Raw genomic sequence first — 18,256 nt, 5'->3', positions numbered from 1 at the left:
ACAGGGCTGTCCTTATAGCCGCATCGCACGAAGCCGCAGCGAAAGGAACGGCGGAAATGCAGCTAAAGGCGGCGGCACTCGGGGTGGACCAAATTACCTCAAGTACAACAAAATGCTATCGTTGTGGGAAGACAACACACGACCAGAATCAATGCTGGTTTAAGAACCAAGAATGTAGGAAATGTGGCAAACTGGGTCACATCGCTAAGGTATGCCGGTCAGGGAAGAAGACCAACAACCAAAGGAAGCCACCACAAGAAAAGTACAACAAGGTACACAAGGTGGCTGAGAAGAGTTCAGATGAACAGAATTCAGACTCAGACCCAAACAGCCAGGAGCTGGGTAGTCTGAGAATTCACAATGTGAGTAAGGAAGCTGACCTACAAACTATCTGGGTCATGCTAAAAATAGCTGGAGTCCAAGTAAGAATGGAGTTGGACACTGGATCAGCTCTATCAGTCATAAATCGAAGGGACTACCACCGGCTATTCTCTCACATACCCTTAAGAAATACCAAGTTCGTATTACAGACATACACGGGGCATAAGGTATACCCCATGGGGAAGATAAGAGTCAAGGTGAGAGATAGGGGTAAAGAACACCCAAGAATGAACTTGTACGTATTATCTGAGGGAGGACCACCACTTCTAGGACGAGAGTGGATCAAGAAAATAGACATGGAATGGCACTATCTAAAAGCCATAATGAGTGAGGACTCGGTGCAAGCTATCAGCTCAGATTCTGAAACGGATGACGATAAGACCAACTCAAATATGGAAGACAAGGCTAAAATGAACTTGCCGACTATGGTGGAGAAAACGAAGACATGCATAAAGGCTTATGCTACCGAGAAGAATAAAGCTTCAGAGCAGAACTCCAGTTTGACAGAGAATTCTGAGCCTGTTCAAGTTAAGGACTTATCCACGACGGAAGAACACCGAACTCGGACTCAAACTTATTTCAAAGTACAACAACAATTAGAACAGTTGAGTTACCGTCTCGTACAAGAGATGAAAACAATGGAAAAGTTCTGGGACACCGAATGGGAGAACCTGGAAAGACAGCAGAGGCAGCTAGCTCAAGCAAAGAGCGACCATAGAGCCATCGTGACCAATTACCGATCACATCTCCCTTATGATGTTCAGGAGTTAGAATATTTGCATGATCTAGAGATACAGCATAAAGGCAAACCACGCTACACTGAGGATTTTGTTCTGCAATTGGAGACGGAGCTAGTGCAAGCAAGGTTAAGAGAAGCTGAATCGCAGTGTGCACTTAAAGATATGCAGAAAAAAATCTTGGACATGGAAAAGAGAAACGCTTCTTTACCTGATGTGAATAATGTGGCCATGTTGCAAGAGGAGCTTATAGGGGCGAAACTGAAAGAAGCTAAGCAAAGGATGTTGGAACTTGAAACACAAAACCAAATCAGCAGTAACCAGCTATGTCGAGCAGAGAAGGAGTGCTATGGTCTACATGAGAAGGTGCAATATCTCTCAGCCCAGAATAAGGGACTACTCACTCAGTTAAATGAAAGTAAAGGGAAAATGGCTGAGATAGACTGCAAGAATAAAGAAGATTTGATGGCAGTGAGACTTCGAGAGGCAGATAGCATAGCAGCCTTGGCTGAACTCCAACAGGAAATTGCGAAAGAAGCAAATGAAGAGGAATCTTCAGGCAGCCAGGATTTTATCCCAGTTCTTCTCTACGACTCCTTACAAGCAGAGTGTGAGAAGTTGAAAGAACAGTATGAACAGGCCCAGGCTACAATTCTGGAGGGGGTTAACTCGGCAACCTCCGAAAAGCTAGTTTCAGTAGAAGCATATGAACAACTAAAGGTTGAACATGAGCAAGAAGTCCAAAGGCTGCAGGAAATTCTTGATGAGCTCAAGGCCAAGACAGACTCATCGGTAGAAGTTCCATCCATAGATGAGAAATTAGAGGTGAAAGACATGGCAGAACATGAAAGACAAGATGTCCAAGAACTCATAAAAATATTGAAGGAAACCCAAGACAAATATGAGGCGGCAATGTCCGAGGTTCAACAACTTGAAGAACAGATTCAACTGGGAATCCTTTCAGTGGAAGAAAAGGAAACTGTAAGAAACACAGAGACTGTAAGAATGGTCCCTGAACATGAGCTAGAGAGCATCAGGGCGCAACTTTTCCGAGCGCTGAAAGCCAAAGTACAAGAGGAACAGAAGGTGGAAGCATTGGAGGAAAAGGTGGATGAAATGGAGAAGACGCTGATCCACAGTGTTCCCGTGGAAGAGTTAACGGTCAGCCAACTCCTTCATATGCTGAGGGAAAAGACTCTGCAATGGGAACAATCTGAACACGAGCTTCAATCTTCAACGGGAAGGAGTTCGGAGCTCTCAAAAGTTTGGGAAATAGCTGAGGTTGCAAAACAGACTTTACTGGGATGCCAAAAGTACGCTGAATCGCGTCTATGTGAACAACAGAATGTTGAAACAGCTGCTCCAGTAGAAGGATTGAATAGCCCGATCAATCAATCCCCGAGGGAAGGGGAAGTGTTGAAATCACAAATGAGGTCATTAGTGAAGGATTTGCAGGAAACCCAGGAAGAGCGGGATGAAGATGAATGCATGAAGAAGTCTTTTCAAGAAAGATGTCTAGGGAAGGAACCACAGTCAGCTAACGTCCAGATGGGTAAGGAGGAAGTAGAAGGCCCTCTCGCTGGCCTAACTCAGGACGAACCCGAATATTACCATGACCTGTTGAGTGACACTGAATATTACGAGGATGTGGTCTGCCCAGTTTGTGATGAAAACTCCCAAAGTGCCGAAATCAGGATGAAGCACTTAAAGTCGAAGGAACATAGAGAGTTGGTGGCGCTACAGCTGGCAGCTGATAAGGGAGCCCCGAGAGTCTCCAAAAAGCAGAAAAGAAAAAGAAGCAGCAGATGATAACTATCGCAAATATTATCACTTCTACCAGATCATGCGTGGACCCTACGAAAGGAGTTAAATCAGTTGGGAAGTAGGAAAATATCAAGGCAACCCAGTTGTTGTAAAAGTCAGCACTGCTGGTTCAGCAGGACGAAAGTTCAAGCTGTTACGTCAAGAAAAGGATATGGAGGAGTCACGCTAGCAATGTGAACCATCTACACCAAAGAGACGTTGTTCGGACCGAGTCAAGATCAGAGACTGAATCTGTGAACTGTTCCCACAGAGACTGAACCTGTGAACTGTTTCCCACCGAGACTATGTCTGTAAATTGTTTTATATGAAGTTGAAGATATGTTATGTTTAATGGGGACTCTGTATGTAATAAGCTAAAAAGGGAGGATTGTAGTGTATGTACCCGTCTACCTTTAAGAGAACTATTGTATGTAACCGTTCACCTTTAAGAGAACTACTTTAGGTGTGGCACTACTTGTTTGGCTTCTGTATACTGTAATACCGACGGTGACCACACCGGTATATAAGTGTTGTGGCATGATTCCTTGGGCAGATTCGCCCTGACCTTCGAATAGTAAAGACCTGTTTGTTTGTTATTCCTGAAGTCTGTGTCGTTATTAACTGTACAACCCACAGACTTTACAGAGGCGGTGCAACGAAGGTTCACTAGACTGATTCCTGGGATGAGAGGGTTGTCCGATGAGGAGAGATTGAGTAGATTGGGCCGATACTCTCTTGCGTTTATATGAATGAGAGGAGATCTCATTGAAACATATAAAATTCTTAGAGGGATTGACAGGGTAGATGCTGAGAGGTTGTTTCCCCCTGGCTGGACTGTCTAGAACTAGGGGGATAGTCTCAGGATAAGGGGTCGGCCATTTAGGACTGAGATGAGGAGGAATTTCTTCACTCAGAGGGCGGTGAATCTTTGGAATTCTCTGCCCCAGAGGGCTGTGGAGGCTCAGTCGTTGAGTATATTCAAGGCTGAGAGCGATAGATTTTTGGACTCGAGGGGAATCAAGGGATATGGGGATAGTGCAGGAAAGTGGAGCTGAGGTCGAAGATCAGCCATGATCTCATTGAATGGCGGAGCAAGCTCGAGGGGCTGTATGGCCGACTCCTGCTCCTAATTCTTATGTTTTATGTATAGACAGGACATTAAAGCCATTGAGTTGGACAGTGTAGATTCACCAGAATGATGCCAGGGATGAGAAGCTACAGTTATGAGGAAAGATTCGAGATACTGGTTTCAATAGAGTGAATAGGAAATGACTTTTCCTCTGACTGGGGAGTCAGTGACATGGAGTCATCAATTCAAAAGTGTTGGACGCACTCTCGGTCATTCATAATCATACCCAGCCCCTGGGTGTCATGGGGGAAAAGCGGGCGGAGTGGGACTTTAAAAAAAAATTCATTCACGGGATGTGGGTGACGCTGGCAAGACCGGCATTTATTATCCATCCCTCGAGAAGGTGGTGGTGAGCCGTCTTCTTGAACCGCTGCAGTCCGTGTGGTGAAGGTGCTCCTACAATGCTGTTCGGGAGGGAGTTCCAGGATTTTGACCCAGCGACGATGAAGGAACAGTGATGTACTTCCAAGTCAGGATGGTGTGTGACTTGGAGGGGAACTTGGAGGTGGTGGTGTTCCTATGCGCCTGTTGCCTCCTAGGTGGTACAGGTCGCGGGTTTGGGAGGTGAAGCTGAAGAAGCACTAATTGGACAGCTCTTTCAAAGAGGCGTGATGGGCCGAATGGCCTCCTGCTGTGCTGTGTGATTCTACAGGAGGGTCTCTTCTGCTCAGGATGGTGGTGTCAGATGGCGAACTAATTTTTGCTTTGGGTCCCATTGATGGTTTATCTCTCGGGATGCGTGTTAGAGGGAGGGGTCACCGTAATGCCTGCGAGTTCTCACCTGTCCCTTTGCCGTACTTGGCGCTGTGAGTCCAGCCTGTGGCGGACGTGAAGCCCATCATCCTGCACAGAACCTTTGCGTTTTCCAGCTTGAAGTCATCATCGCAGATCGTCCCCCACTCTCCCTCGTAGAAGACTTCCACTCGCCCCTCGTTGTGCTTGCGGGGGTACCCCGACAATCGGACCCCCACCTTCTCCCGCTGGGGGGGCGCCCGCGTCGTCCGCTGGCCACAGACCGCCAGCACCCACATCCCGAGGATCGACAGTGTCACTTGCAGGACCTGCATCTCGCACCCTGTCAACACGGACATCCGAGGGGAGGGAGGAGGGGGAGGGAGGGAGTTGAGGAGGGGGAGAGAGGAAGGAGGGAAAGTGAGGGGAGGGAGGGAGGAGAGTGAGGGAGGAGTGGAGGGGGAGGAATGAGAAGGGAGGGAGGAGGAAGGACAGGGAGAAAGGGAGCGAGGAAGTGAGGGAGGTGGGGAGGGAGAGAAGGTGGGAGAGAGAGATGAGGGAAGGGAGCAAGGGAGGGAAGGGAGGGATGTGAGAACAGAGAGAGGGAGGTGGGGAAGTAGGGAGTGAGGGAAGAGGGAGGGGGGGAGCGAGCGAGGGATGAGGGGAGGAAGGGAAGGAGGGAGAGAGGGAGGGAGAGGGAGGGAGAGAGGCAGTGAGGAAAGGAAAGAAGGAAATATTCATTATATCTTTGAAGTAAATGTATTTTCAATTAATATCAGGTCAGATCAAACCTAGGTGCAGTTCAAATCCGCATAATAAAGACAGACTTGTATTTCTATAGCGTCTTTCACCACCTCAGGACGTCCCAAAGCGCTTCACAGCCAATGAAGTACTTTTTGAAGTGTAGTCACTGTTGTAATGTAGGAAACGCGGCAGCCAATTTGTGCACAGCAAGCTCCCACAAACAGCAATGTGATAATGACCCGATCATCTGCTTTTAGTGATGTTGATTGAGGGATAAATATTGGCCCCAGGACACCGGGGAGAACTCCCCTGCTCTTCTGCTAAAAAAGCAGCGATTAACTGGCCTCTGACATCATTGCTGTTTGTGGGATCTTACTGTGCACAAAGTAGTAGCTGTCGCGAGAACGTCAATTTTTTAAAGGAACATTGTGATTTGTAACTTTACCAACCCCCCTTTCCCCTTTCCCCTTTCCACCACCCCGGAAGGGCTGGGGTACAGACCCCACCACCACCCGCCCCACCCGCTTCCTCCCTGGTTACCCTCTCTGCCACTCCCAAGTGGCTGTGCTTTGTATGTGAGGGTTGGCAGACCCTTCCCCCGGTCTCAGTCAAGCCCAGGCCATGAGCTGACCTGAGCCCCTCACGCCCACCCCATCCAGTGATTTAAGAACATAAGAACATGAGAAATAGGAGCAGGAGTCAGCCATTCGGCCCCTCGAGCCTGCTCCGCCACTCGATAAGATCATGGCTGATCTTCGAGCTCAACTCCACTTTCCTGCCCGCTCCCCATATCCCTTGATTCCCCTGGAGTCCAAAAATCAATCGATCTCAGCCTTGAATATACTCAATGACTGAGCCTCCACAGCCCTCTGGGTTCCAAAGGTGTAGCTCACTCTACCCTGGTGATCGGGAGTCCTGATTCTGGGAGGCTGGGATGAAGCAGCATCTACCGGACTGAGCTCTCTCCCAGATGCCATGACATTCAGAGTAAATTCCGATCCTGACACATCCCGCAACACATCACCAAACCCCCCTCCAGGTGCAGGAGCAGATTCCGATTGCCATCACTGACTGACTCACTGAAGAGTTAACCTTCATTCCACCGTAACATTTCGTTCAGCTCACTTCACAATTCGCCTCCTCGCTCACATCCTTCTCTTTAATAAAGACCGAGGTGAAGTATTATTAAATACCGACCCCACAGGCATTTACCCTGTGATCGCGAGGTGGGGAGGGAGATAGAAAGCTCGTCAATATAACCCTTCCTCTCCCTCTCACTCTGGTACACTCTTTTCACAAGGAGTAGTTGAGGTGAATAGCATGGACGCATTCAAGGGGAAGTTAGATTAGTACAAGCGGGAGAAAGGAATAGAAGGATATGTTGATAGGGTGAGATGAAATAGCGTGGGAGGAGGCTCGTGTGGAGCATAAACACCGGCACAGACCAGTTGGGCCGAATGGCCTGTTTCAGTGCTGTGTCAGCCATGGCTCAGTTGCTAGCACTCTCGCCTCCGAGTCAGAAGGTTGTGGGTTCAGAGTCCCGCTTCAGAGACTTGAATACAAAAATCTAGGCTGACACTCCAGTGCAGTGCTGAGGGAGTGCCGCACTGTCAGAGGTGCCGTCTTTTGGATGAGACGTTAAACCGAGGCCCCGTCTGCCCTCTCAGGCGGACGTAAAAGATCCCACGGGACTATTTCAAAGAAGAGCAGGGGAGTTATTTTTTATTATTTTTGTTTATGGGGTGTGGACGTCGCTGGCAAGGCCGGCATTTATTGCCCATCCCTAATTGCCCTGGAGAAGGTGGTGGTGAGCCGCCTTCTTGAACCGCTGCAGTCCGTGTGGTGAAGGTACTCCCACAGTGCTGTTAGGGAGGGAGTTCCAGGATTTTGACCCAGCGGCGATGAAGGAACGGCGATATATTTCTAAGTCAGGATGGTGTGTGACTTGGAGGGGAACTTGGAGGTGGTGGTGTTCCCATGCGCCTGCTGCCCTTGTCCTTCTAGGCGGAAGAGGTCGCGGGTTTGGGAGGTGCTGCCGAAGAAGCCTTGGCGAGTTGCTGCAGTGCCCGGTGTCCTGGGGCCAATATTTATCCCTCAGTCAACATAACAAAAACAGATTATTTGGTCATTATCGCATTGCTGTTTGTGGGAGCTTGCTGTGCACAAATTGGCTGCCGCATTTCCTACATTACAACAGTGACTCCACTTCAAAAAAGTACTTTATTGACTCAAAGCGCTTAGGGACGTCCGGTGGTTGTGAAAGGCGCTATAGAAATGCAAGTCTTTCTTTCTTTCAAAATGCTATGTAATATGTATGTAAAATAACTCCGATCATCATCTACAAATTAACAATCCTCTCCTCCCAGGGCACACTTTTAGTAATCCTCTCTTTATTGATGTACAATATTTGGCTGTTCCTTTTGATGTTTGCTCAAATTGTTTGCCTCATGCTCCCTCTTATCCTGCTCTTAAACTTGTCTTATTATCACATATTCTCCGTTAGATGTTCCATTTTATAATAATTACAGTCCTCACAGGCCCACATCTTTAAGTTTAATTGGTCTCTAACCTCTTTATCTATCCGTGACATCCTGCAACTAATGTTAGTTTCTTTCTTTTTTTATGGCCTGTACTTATTCTGTACCTCTGCGATCTCTTTTTACAAACATCTCGCTATTACGCCACAGTCCTGTGTGACAAATCACTGAAGGTTATGAGTTCAAGTCCCACTCCAGAGGCTTCAGCACAAAAATCTAGGCTGACACTCCAGCGCAGTACTGAGGGAGCGCCGCACTGTCGCCGGGGCAGTACTGAGGGAGCGCTGCACTATCGGAGGGGCAGTACTGAGGGAGTGCCGCACTGTCGGCGGGGCAGTACTGAGGGAGCGCCGCACTGTCGGAGGGGCAGTACTGAGGGAGCGCCGCACTGTCGCCGGGGCAGTACTGAGGGAGCGCTGCACTATCGGAGGGGCAGTACTGAGGGAGTGCCGCACTGTCGGCGGGGCAGTACTGAGGGAGCACCGCACTGTCGGAGGGGCAGTACTGAGGGAGCGCCGCACTGTTGGAGGGGCAGTACTGAGGGAGTGCTGCACTGTCAGAGGAGCGGTAGTGAGGGAGCGCTGCACTGTCGGAGGGGCAGTACTGAGGGAGCGCCGCACTGTCGGAGGGGCAGTACTGAGGGAGAGCCGCACTGTCGGCGGGGCAGTACTGAGGGAGCGCCGCACTGTCGGAGGGGCAGTACTGAGGGAGCGCTGCACTGTCAGAGGAGCAGTAGTGAGGAAGCGCTGCACTGTCGGAGGGGCAGTACTGAGGGAGCGCCGCACTGTCGGAGGGGCAGTACTGAGGGAGTGCTGCACTGTCGGAGGTGCCGTCTTTCGGATGAGACGTTAAACCGAGGCCCCGTCTGCTCTCTCAGGTGGATGTAAAAGATCCCACGGCCACTATTGGAAGAAGAGCCGGGGAGTTCTCCCCGGTGTCCTGGGGTCAATATTTATCCCTCAACTAACATCACTAAAACCGATTATCTGGTCATTATCACATTGCTGTTTGTGGGAGCTTGCTGTGCACAAATTGGCTGCCATGTTTCCCACATTACAACAGTGACTACACTTCAAAAAGAACTTCATTGCCTGTGAAGTGCTTTGTGATGCCCTGAGGTTGTGAAAGACGCTTTAGAAATGTAGTTTCTTCCTAAAATCGGCCCCAATCCATTTTGCTCTTTTATTTTTTCATAGAATCATACAATAGCACAGCACAGAAGGCAGCCCTTCAGCCCATCGAGTCTTTCGAAGAGCAATCCAGTTAGTCCCACTCCCCCGCTCTCTCCCCATATCCCTGCAGTTTTTTCTCCTTCAAGTATTTATCCAATTCCCTTTTGAAGGTGACGATTGAATCTGCCTCCGCCGCCCTATCAGGCAGCACATTCCTGATCCTATTTTGCACTCGCATTTTTCCTTTCAAGTTGAGTCCTAAACCTTATATTGTGGGCACAATACCCGAGGTGCTCACCCATATTTAGCTCATCTACCTGTCCGTTCCATTCCGTTACTCACAACCTCGGTTACCTAGGCGACAGTGTATGGCCACTGGCGGAACATCCCATTCACAATATTGTTTTAAGGGCTGAAACACCTCAAGAAATAAACCGGCAGAGTGAGATCAGCAGCCGAGCCCGGGATCTGTGCCTGGGGAGCTGCCGAGTCTGCTTTACACACGGACACAGGGAGCTGTCAACAGGTGGAGGCAATGTCCTTCCTGAGGTGTCTGACAGGGGAACAGGAATCGATGGTCAGTGAGAGAGAGAGAGACGGAGAGACAGAGAGAGAGACAGAGAGAGAGACAGAGAGAACACAACAAGAATTTGCAAAATGGGACAAACACCCAATTGAGATCCTACATGCAGAATCCTGCAAAAGTATCCTCCGGACTCAAAGGAAAACCGTAAACAGTGCATGCAGGGCAGAACTAGGCCAATATCCATTAATAATTACTATCCAAAAAAGAGCCACCAAATTTTGGAAACACCTAAAAATGAGCAACCCCCACTGCTATCATTACGAAGCCCTGAAATGCCAAGAGAGGACCATAAAGAAGAACACCCTCAGTCAACTAGTCCTGGGACTCAGTGAAGCAACCACTAACACTACTAACAATAACCAGCCCCAGGACAGTGACATCGTAGCACAGAGAATTCGACCCAACACAATTGTCACTAAGCAAAAGGAAAAGTATCTGTCATATTGGGCAGAAACAACAAAAACCCAAAACAAACTCAATTGCTACTTGGCCCTAAACAGACAATACAACATGGCTGAATACCTGACCACGGTAAAAGATAGCAAATTGAGAAAAACCTTGACAAGGTACAGACTTAGTGAGCATAGCCTGGCTATCAAAAAAGGCAGACACAGACAGACCTGGCTGACAAGAGAGGACAGGATGTGCTCTCACTGCAGTCAGGGAGTGGTGGAGACAGAGATGCACTTCCTCACAGCTTGTGGAAAATATCAGGGCATAAGGGAGAATTTCTACCCAAAATTCACAAAAATATGCCCGGAATTCAGAAATTTGAATGATGACCAAAAACTCCCATACCTACTAGGGGAACAGAGAAATTGTGTAACCTTAGCGGCACACTATGTTACAGCTTGCCATAAACAGAGGGACAACCATTAAATCTAAGAAAAGAGTATATACAAATTATATGAATGTATATTTATACACTCAGGGATATATCTGTTTATACAGTCTATGGATAGATCTGCGTTTATGTGTTCAACCATAAATGTTTTTCGATGCTTTGGCAACATAAGATGTACCTTGTCATGCCAATAAAGTGATTTGAATTGAATTGAATTGAATTGAGAGAGAGAGAGACAGAGAGAGAGAGACAGAGAGAGAGACAGATAGAGGCAGACTCAAAGAGAGAGAGAGACAGAGAAAGAGAGCAACAGAGACAGAGACAGACAGTGACAGAGACAGAGACAGAGTGACAGAGACAGAGAAAGAGAGACAAAGAGAGACAGAGAAAGAGAGAGAGAGACAAAGAGAGACAGAGCGAGAGAAAGAGAAACAGAGCGAGAGAGAGAAACAGAGAGAGAGCGAAACAGAGAGGGAGAGAGGCAGACAAAGAGAGGTAGAGAGACAGACAGAGATACAGAGAGAGAGACAGACAGAGAGGGAGAGACAGAGAGAGAGACAGATAGAGACAGAGAGAGAGGCACACAGAGACAGACAGAGAAAGAGAGACAGAGAAAGAGAGACAGAGAGAGAGAGAAACAGAGAGAGAGAGAGAGACAGAGAGGGATGGACAGAGAGAGAGACAGACAGAAAGAGAGAGAAACAGAGAGAGAGAGACAGACAGAGAGGGAGAGACAGAGAGAGAGAGAGACAGAGAGAAAGACAGAGACAGAGAGAGAGAGACAGACAGACAGACAGATTAAACCAGTAGCTGACAGAGTAGCACAGTGCGAGCAGGCTGCTTGCCAGGGCCTTGCTGAATGTAGTATATTTACTGTCCAAGTTTCTGGGAGTGAGGCTCGGTTTGGGAATATCAAGCCAGTGCATTCTGGTTAGACAGTAAACAAGCAGCGTGTGATCCTGACCTCAGGCACACAGCCAGGTCAGACTGCCCCTCGCCCACCGGCCTCAGGGATTTCCTCAGCGCAGCAACCGATGGTCACAACAACAGAAAACCTCCGCCACATCCCCAGCGCCATTTACCACAGCCGCACCGCGATGCTGAGGGAAGAAAGAAAGAGCTTGCATTTATATAGTGTAGTTAATGACCTCAGGACCGCCCAAAGCGCTTTACAACTAATTCAGTACTTTTGGAATTGTAGTAATTGCTGAAAAACAGCAGGCAATTTGTGCACAGCAAGATCCCACAAACTGCAGTGTGATATAGCATCACAGAATGATACAGCACAGGCGGAGGCCATTCGGCCCATCATGCCAGTGCCGGCTCTTTGAAGGAGCTTTCCAATTAGTCCCACTCCCCCCTGCTCTTTCCCCAGAGCCCTGCAATAATTTCCCTTCAAGTATTTATCCAATTCCCTTCTGAAAGTTACGATTGAATCTGCTTCCACCGCCCTTTCAGGCAGCGAGTTCCAGATCACAACAACTCGCTGTGTAAACAAAAATCCTCGTCTCCCCCTCTGGTTCTTTTGCCAATCACCTTAAATCTGTGTCCTCTGGTTCCCGACCCTCCTGCCACTGGAAACAGTTGTGTATGTACCTTTAAGGGAATAACTGGTCTTAGACTGCAGTACCGGCAGTGACCACCCCTGTATAAAAGGCCCTAGCAGGCTTCTGCATTTTCAGTCTGACGCTGCCTCCTGTTCAGTAAAGTACCTGTTAAATTGTTCTCCCGAAGTCCGTGTATTATTGAGGCGCGGACTTTACAGTGGCAACGAGTAAGTTCGAACTCACCTGCAGTGTGGCATCATCTCACGGGGATCTCGCCTGAGAGGAGGGTCCTGGAAGGTCGTAGTCTGAGCAACGGGCGTCGACCGAGGGCAACCGCCCAAAGAATTCATCGGTGTTCGGAGAATTGCGGGAGAACTGTGGTTCCAGCGAATCGTGCTGGTAGCAGGTAGCGCGCTGACCCTTCCGGACTGCGGCGGGCTCAAGCTCGATCGAGCGGCTATACAAAACGGGCCGCGCAGCGTCGCCGGGAAAAGAAAACAAGAGAGAGAGGGTGGAGCGCACAGGGCGCGGTCGGTGCTCGAGAACAGGACAGCGGAGAGAAACTAAACGGGGGGGAAGGAAAGCGAGACGCGCCGAAGCTGCGGGTCGCCGCCATTACCCCGTAGAACGCTAGGAGCAGCGTGGCAGTAAGGGGAAGAAGCAAAAGCACGGGAGGCGCCATTTTATTCCATTGGGGAAGAAGCGAAAGCGCGGGAGGCGCCATTTTAAATCGCCCAAGATGCGGAAAAGTGGCAGTATCACTGCTTTCGACAGCGAGGTAGAAGACTGGACCACGTATGTGGAAAGAATCGAAGTGTACTGCAAGGCAAATGAGGTGGCCGATGGAAAGAGGGCGTCGGTATTATTAAATCTGATGGGTGCGAATACGTACGGCCTATTGCAGAATTTAATTACCCCAGCTAAACCAATGGAGAAAAGTTTTGAGGAGATTGTTCATATCTTACAGGAACACCTAAGCCCTACACCACTGCTGATAGCAGAAAGATTCAAGTTCCATAAAAGAAACCAGCACAAAGATGAGAGCAATGCTGACTATCTTACAGAACTATGCAAGTTATCGAAGCACTGCCAGTTCGGAGCAGGACTGGCAGACACCTTACGGGATAAGTTTGTCTGCGGGCTCCAGAGTGAAGGAACCCAGAAACGACTACTTTCAAAAAAGGACCTGACGCTAGAACAGGCTTTCAGTGTGGCAGTATCCTACGAAGCAGCAGCACGGGGAGCTGCGGAAATACAACAGAAACCACAAGAATACAGCGCTAACGAAATGGCGTATGGAGCAGAAAAGTGCTATCGCTGCGGCAGAACAACCCATGAGCAGAAGGACTGCTGGTTTAAAGACAAAATATGCAGGCAATGCGGAAAAATGGGACATATAGCAAGAGTCTGCAGGTCAGGAAAGAAGACCAACACGACAAGAACTACTAAGGAACAGTACAGGAAAGTAAAGAAACTGACAGATAGTAGTTCAGAAGATCAGGAGAGTGATAAGGACTCCGGGAGCAGGAGACTAAGTTGTTTAAAGTTACACAACGTGATCGCAAAGGAAGATCACCGAACCATTTGGGTCACCCTCATGATAGCAGGGTCCCCAGTAAAGATGGAATTGGACACAGGATCAGCCCTAACTGTCATGAATCGACGAGACTATGAGCGGCTATTCTCACACATACCCTTAAAGGACACGTCCATTGTATTGAAGACATACATGGGGCAAAAGGTCTACCCCAGAGGAAAAATAAGGGTGCCAGTTGAACATAACGGAAAGGAAACACAGAAACTATACATGTATAATGACGACATACCACTGCAACACAAGGTGGATAACTTCTTGTTTGCTTACCGGAATGCGACACATGCAGTAACCAACCAAACTCCAGCCGTACTGTTTTTCAACCGGAGACTAAGATGTCGCTTGGATTTGCTCAAACCAAACATAAGACGAGATGTTGAGGATAAGCAGTTCCAGCACATAAATGAGAAGCCAACCAGGAGCTTCAAGATAGGGCAACCAGTCTTGGCCCGCGACTACTGAACAGAAAAATGGCAGCCAGGAACGATATGCACACAGCAGGGACCACTAATGTACACAGTGGACGTTGGAGAGAGCATCGTGAGATGCCATGCTGACCAGATTCTAGAGTCACAGGAACAAGCCAAACCTATACCACAAGCATGTGCACCTGGTAATGAGCCTGAAGTACAGATTGTGTCTACCTCAAAAGCAGGGGTATTGGAAGCTGACGAACCAACCAATGACAATGAGCCAGAATTGACTCCACCGCCAGAACAGGATACTCGAGAAAGGCGCTATCCAGTCAGGATCAGGAAGCCTCCTCAAAGACTGAACTTATAAATGACTATTTCAGTTGATGTATATATTACTGAGAAAATTGTAATTGTAATTAGTTATTATTTAGTTGTTAAATGAATGTTATGTACTGTTTATCTAAAAGGGGAGGAATTGTTGTGTATGTACCTTTAAGGGAATAACTGGTCTTAGACTGCAGTACTGGCAGTGACCACCCCTGTATAAAAGGCCCTAGCAGGCTTCTGTATTTTCAGTCTGACGCTGCCTCCTGTTCAGTAAAGTACCTGTTAAACTGTTCTCCCGAAGTCCGTGTATTATTAAGGCGCGAACTTTACAGAAACAGTTTCTCCTTATTTACTCTATCAAAACCCCTCATGATTTTGAACACCTCTATTAAATCTCCCCTTAACCTTCTCTGCTCCAAGGAGAACAACCCCAGCTTCTCCAGTCTCTCCACATAACTGCAGTCCCTCATCCCTGGTACCATTCTGGTCAATCTCCCCTTAACCTTCTCTGCTCTAAGGAGAACAACCCCAGCTTCTCCAGTCTCTCCACATAACTGCAGTCCCTCGTCCCTGGTACCATTCTGGTCAATCTCCCCTTAACCTTCTCTGCTCTAAGGAGAACAATCCCAGCTTCTCCAGTCTCTCCACATAACTGCAGTCCCTCATCCCTGGTACCATTCTGGTCAATCTCCCCTTAACCTTCTCCGCTCCAAGGAGAACAACCCCAGCTTCTCCAGTCTCTCCACATCACTGAAGTCCCTCATCCCTGGTACCACTCTGGTAAATCTCCCCTGCAACCTCGCCAAGGCCTTGACATCCTTCCTAAAGTGCGGTGCCTAGAATTGAACACAATACTCCGGCCGAGGGCTAACCAGTGATTTATAAATGATGAGATAATCTGTTTTTATTAGTGATGTTGGTTGAGAGCCAAACATTGTCAAGGACACCAGGGAGAGCTCCCCTGCTCTTCTTTGAACTAGCGCCATGGGATCTTTTCTGTCCACCTGAGAGAGCAGACAGGGCCGCAGTTTAACGTCTCATCCCGAAAGACGGCTCCTCCGACAGTGCAACGCCCCCACACCAGCCCCCCCCATCCCGCCAACACTGCACTGGCGTGTCAGCCTGGCTTATGTGCTCAAATCTCTGGAGTGGGTCTATGAGCCCATGACCTTCTGACCCTGAGGTGAAAGTGCAACCACTGAGCCAGGGCTGACACAGAGCAGCTGTTGGATCAGATAATGGCAGGAGGTGGCGATGGGACAGAGGTCTGGTATTTCAAAAAATAAAACAGCAGAAAGATCATCCCACAAAATGACAATTTATAAAATAATTTCTCTTTGTGTTGTATGCTTCTGAACCCTTCTAACGAGGGCTGATTCCGCAGTGCGTGATCCCGGTGAGGAATGGGGTCACTGGGAGTACTTCGTTGGTGAGATTGTGGGCCCCCAATATCTGGTTTTCTGTCCAGTGATTCCCATGCAAAGATAAGATTCAAAGCTTATCTGTCTGTAATGCGAAGGATTTCAGAACCCTATCAATAAGGGGCTTGTTTTTTTTTATTCATTGATGGGATGTGGGCGTCGCTGGCTAGGCCTGCATTTAGTGCCCATCCCTAATTGCCCTTGAGAAGATGGTGGTGAGCCGCCTTCTTGAACCGCTGCAGTCCATATGGTGTAGGTACACCCACAATGCTGTTAGGAAGGGAGTTCCAGGATTTTGGCCCAGCGACAGTGAAGGAACGGCGATACAGGTCCAAGTCAGGATGGTGTGTGGCTTGGAGAGGAACTTGTAGGTGGTGATGTTCCCATGCGTCTGCTGCCCTTGTCCTTCTAAGTGGTAGAGGTCGCGGGTTTGGAATCTGTCTGGGTTTCACAAAATGACCCACTGGCCTCTGCACTAGAGTGGAGCCCACCCAGCAGGAAGGCAGGGCTCAGGAGTGGGGAACAGGGCAATCAGCTGTCAGAGAGAGACACAGACTATTACAGCCCTGATTCTGGAAGAATACCTAACAAGGAGCATCCTGCTCTCTTTAAAATTCATTCTGGGGATGTGGGCGTCGCTGGCAGGGCCCGGCATTTATTGCCCATCCCTAGTCACCCTGAGAAGGTGATGGTGGGCTTTCTTCTTGAACTGCTGGGAGCGGTTTTGATAGAACTGAGAGGCTTGCTGGGCCACTTCGGAGGGCAGTTAAGAGTCAACCACGTTGGTGTGGGACTGGAGTTACACGTAGGCCCAGACCGGGTAAGGATGGCAGGTTTCCTTCCCTAAAGGGACATCAGTGAACCAGTTGGGTTTTTACGACAAGCCAACAGCTTCACGGTCACTTTTACTGACACCGGCTTCTTATCGCCAAAATATTTTTTTTAAACCGAATTCAAATTCTCAAAAATGCGGTGGTGGGATTTGAACTCACGTTCTCTGGATTACAAGTCCGGTAACTTAACCACGGCACTGTGTTTTATAAAATGACCCATTGCTCCCCCCTGGTCTAAACATCACCAACCGGCAGGGGTCAGGAGTTGGGAACGGGGCAATTAGCCGTGAGAAGGGGGTTAAGGGTTAGGGACCCAAGCCGAGGAGATACAGATCAGCTGTGATCTCATTGAATGGCGGAACAGGATCGAGGGGCTGACTGGCCCCCTCCTGGTCCTATTATAGAATCATAGAATGATGCAGCACACGGGAGAAAAAGTTCCAGCGATATGGGGAAAGAGCGGAGCTAACTGGATTGCTCTTTGAAAGAGCTGGCGCAGACTCGATGGGCCGAATGGCCTTCTTCTTAGAATCATAGAATAGTACAGAAGGAGGCCATTCGGCCTATTCTGTCTGTGCCGGCTCTTTGAAAGCGCTGTCCAACATGTTCCTAGAAAACCAGACTATTACCGCCCTGGTTCTGAAAGAATAATGACCGCGAGGGGTCCTGCTCCTCCTCCACTGGCACATCAACAGGGCTCTCTCTGCTGGCAAATCAGCCTTTGCAGCGGAAGCTGGTTAGCTCTCCAGTCCAGGGAATAACCTACCCGACTGTGTGCGTATTTGCTAATGTCAGTCCAGCCCCAAAACAAGGAGCTGACTGTGCTCCGACACCGTGCAGTACGGGACATTCCATCCCCTGTTAGTCACTGCTTGACTCACTTACACTACCCGCTGCAGAGCCTTTCCTAAACCCCATTCCCCTTTGGGTGGAAACCTTATCCCGACTTCCCTTCTTCTTACCCCTAACATCCTCATTGTCAACCTGTGTCCCCAGGGCACAGAAACAGGCCGTTCGGCCCAACTGGTGTTTATACTCTACACAAGCCTCCTCCCACTCGAATTACCACTCCCCACCCTGCCCCCCCCCCGTATCCCTCTATTCCCGTCTCCCTCATGTATGCCTCAAGCCTCCCCTTAAATGCATCAATGAATCATAGACTCTCACAGCACAGAAGGAGGCCATTCGGCCCAGCGTGCCTGTGCCGGCTCTTTGAAGGAGCGATCCAATTAGTCCCACTCCCCCCCTGCTCTTTCCCCAGAGCCCTGCAAATGTTTCCCCTTCAGGTATTTATTCAATTCTCTTTTGAAAGTTCCTATTGAATCTGCTTCCCCCGCCCTTTCAGGCAGCGCATTCCAGATCACAACAACTCGCTGCGTAAACAAAATTCCTCATCTCACCTCTCACTTTTCTGCCAATTATTTAAAATCTGTGTCCTCTGGTTACCGCTTTC

At 48.8% G+C, this 18,256-nt stretch overlaps 1 protein-coding gene across 1 annotated transcript in view; it reads right to left on the bottom strand.

Moving 5' to 3' along the window:
- LOC147123831 (lysyl oxidase homolog 3B-like) overlaps positions 1-18,256 on the bottom strand; it is a 72,776-nt gene that overhangs the window by 48,925 nt on the left and 5,595 nt on the right. The window contains exon 2 of the mRNA XM_085967351.1: positions 4,832-5,125. Within this exon, the coding sequence (XP_085823477.1) occupies positions 4,832-5,117 (286 nt within the window). The 5' untranslated portion in view covers positions 5,118-5,125. The remainder of the gene's footprint in view (positions 1-4,831; positions 5,126-18,256) is intronic.

This window comes from Somniosus microcephalus, chromosome 2 (assembly GCF_052327205.1).
Source record: "Somniosus microcephalus isolate GS21.2 chromosome 2, FLI_Smic_1.0, whole genome shotgun sequence".
Taxonomy (NCBI): Eukaryota; Metazoa; Chordata; class Chondrichthyes; order Squaliformes; family Somniosidae; genus Somniosus; species Somniosus microcephalus.
Note: the sequence above shows the minus strand (reverse complement) of the source record. Positions and strands in the feature narration are given on the sequence as shown.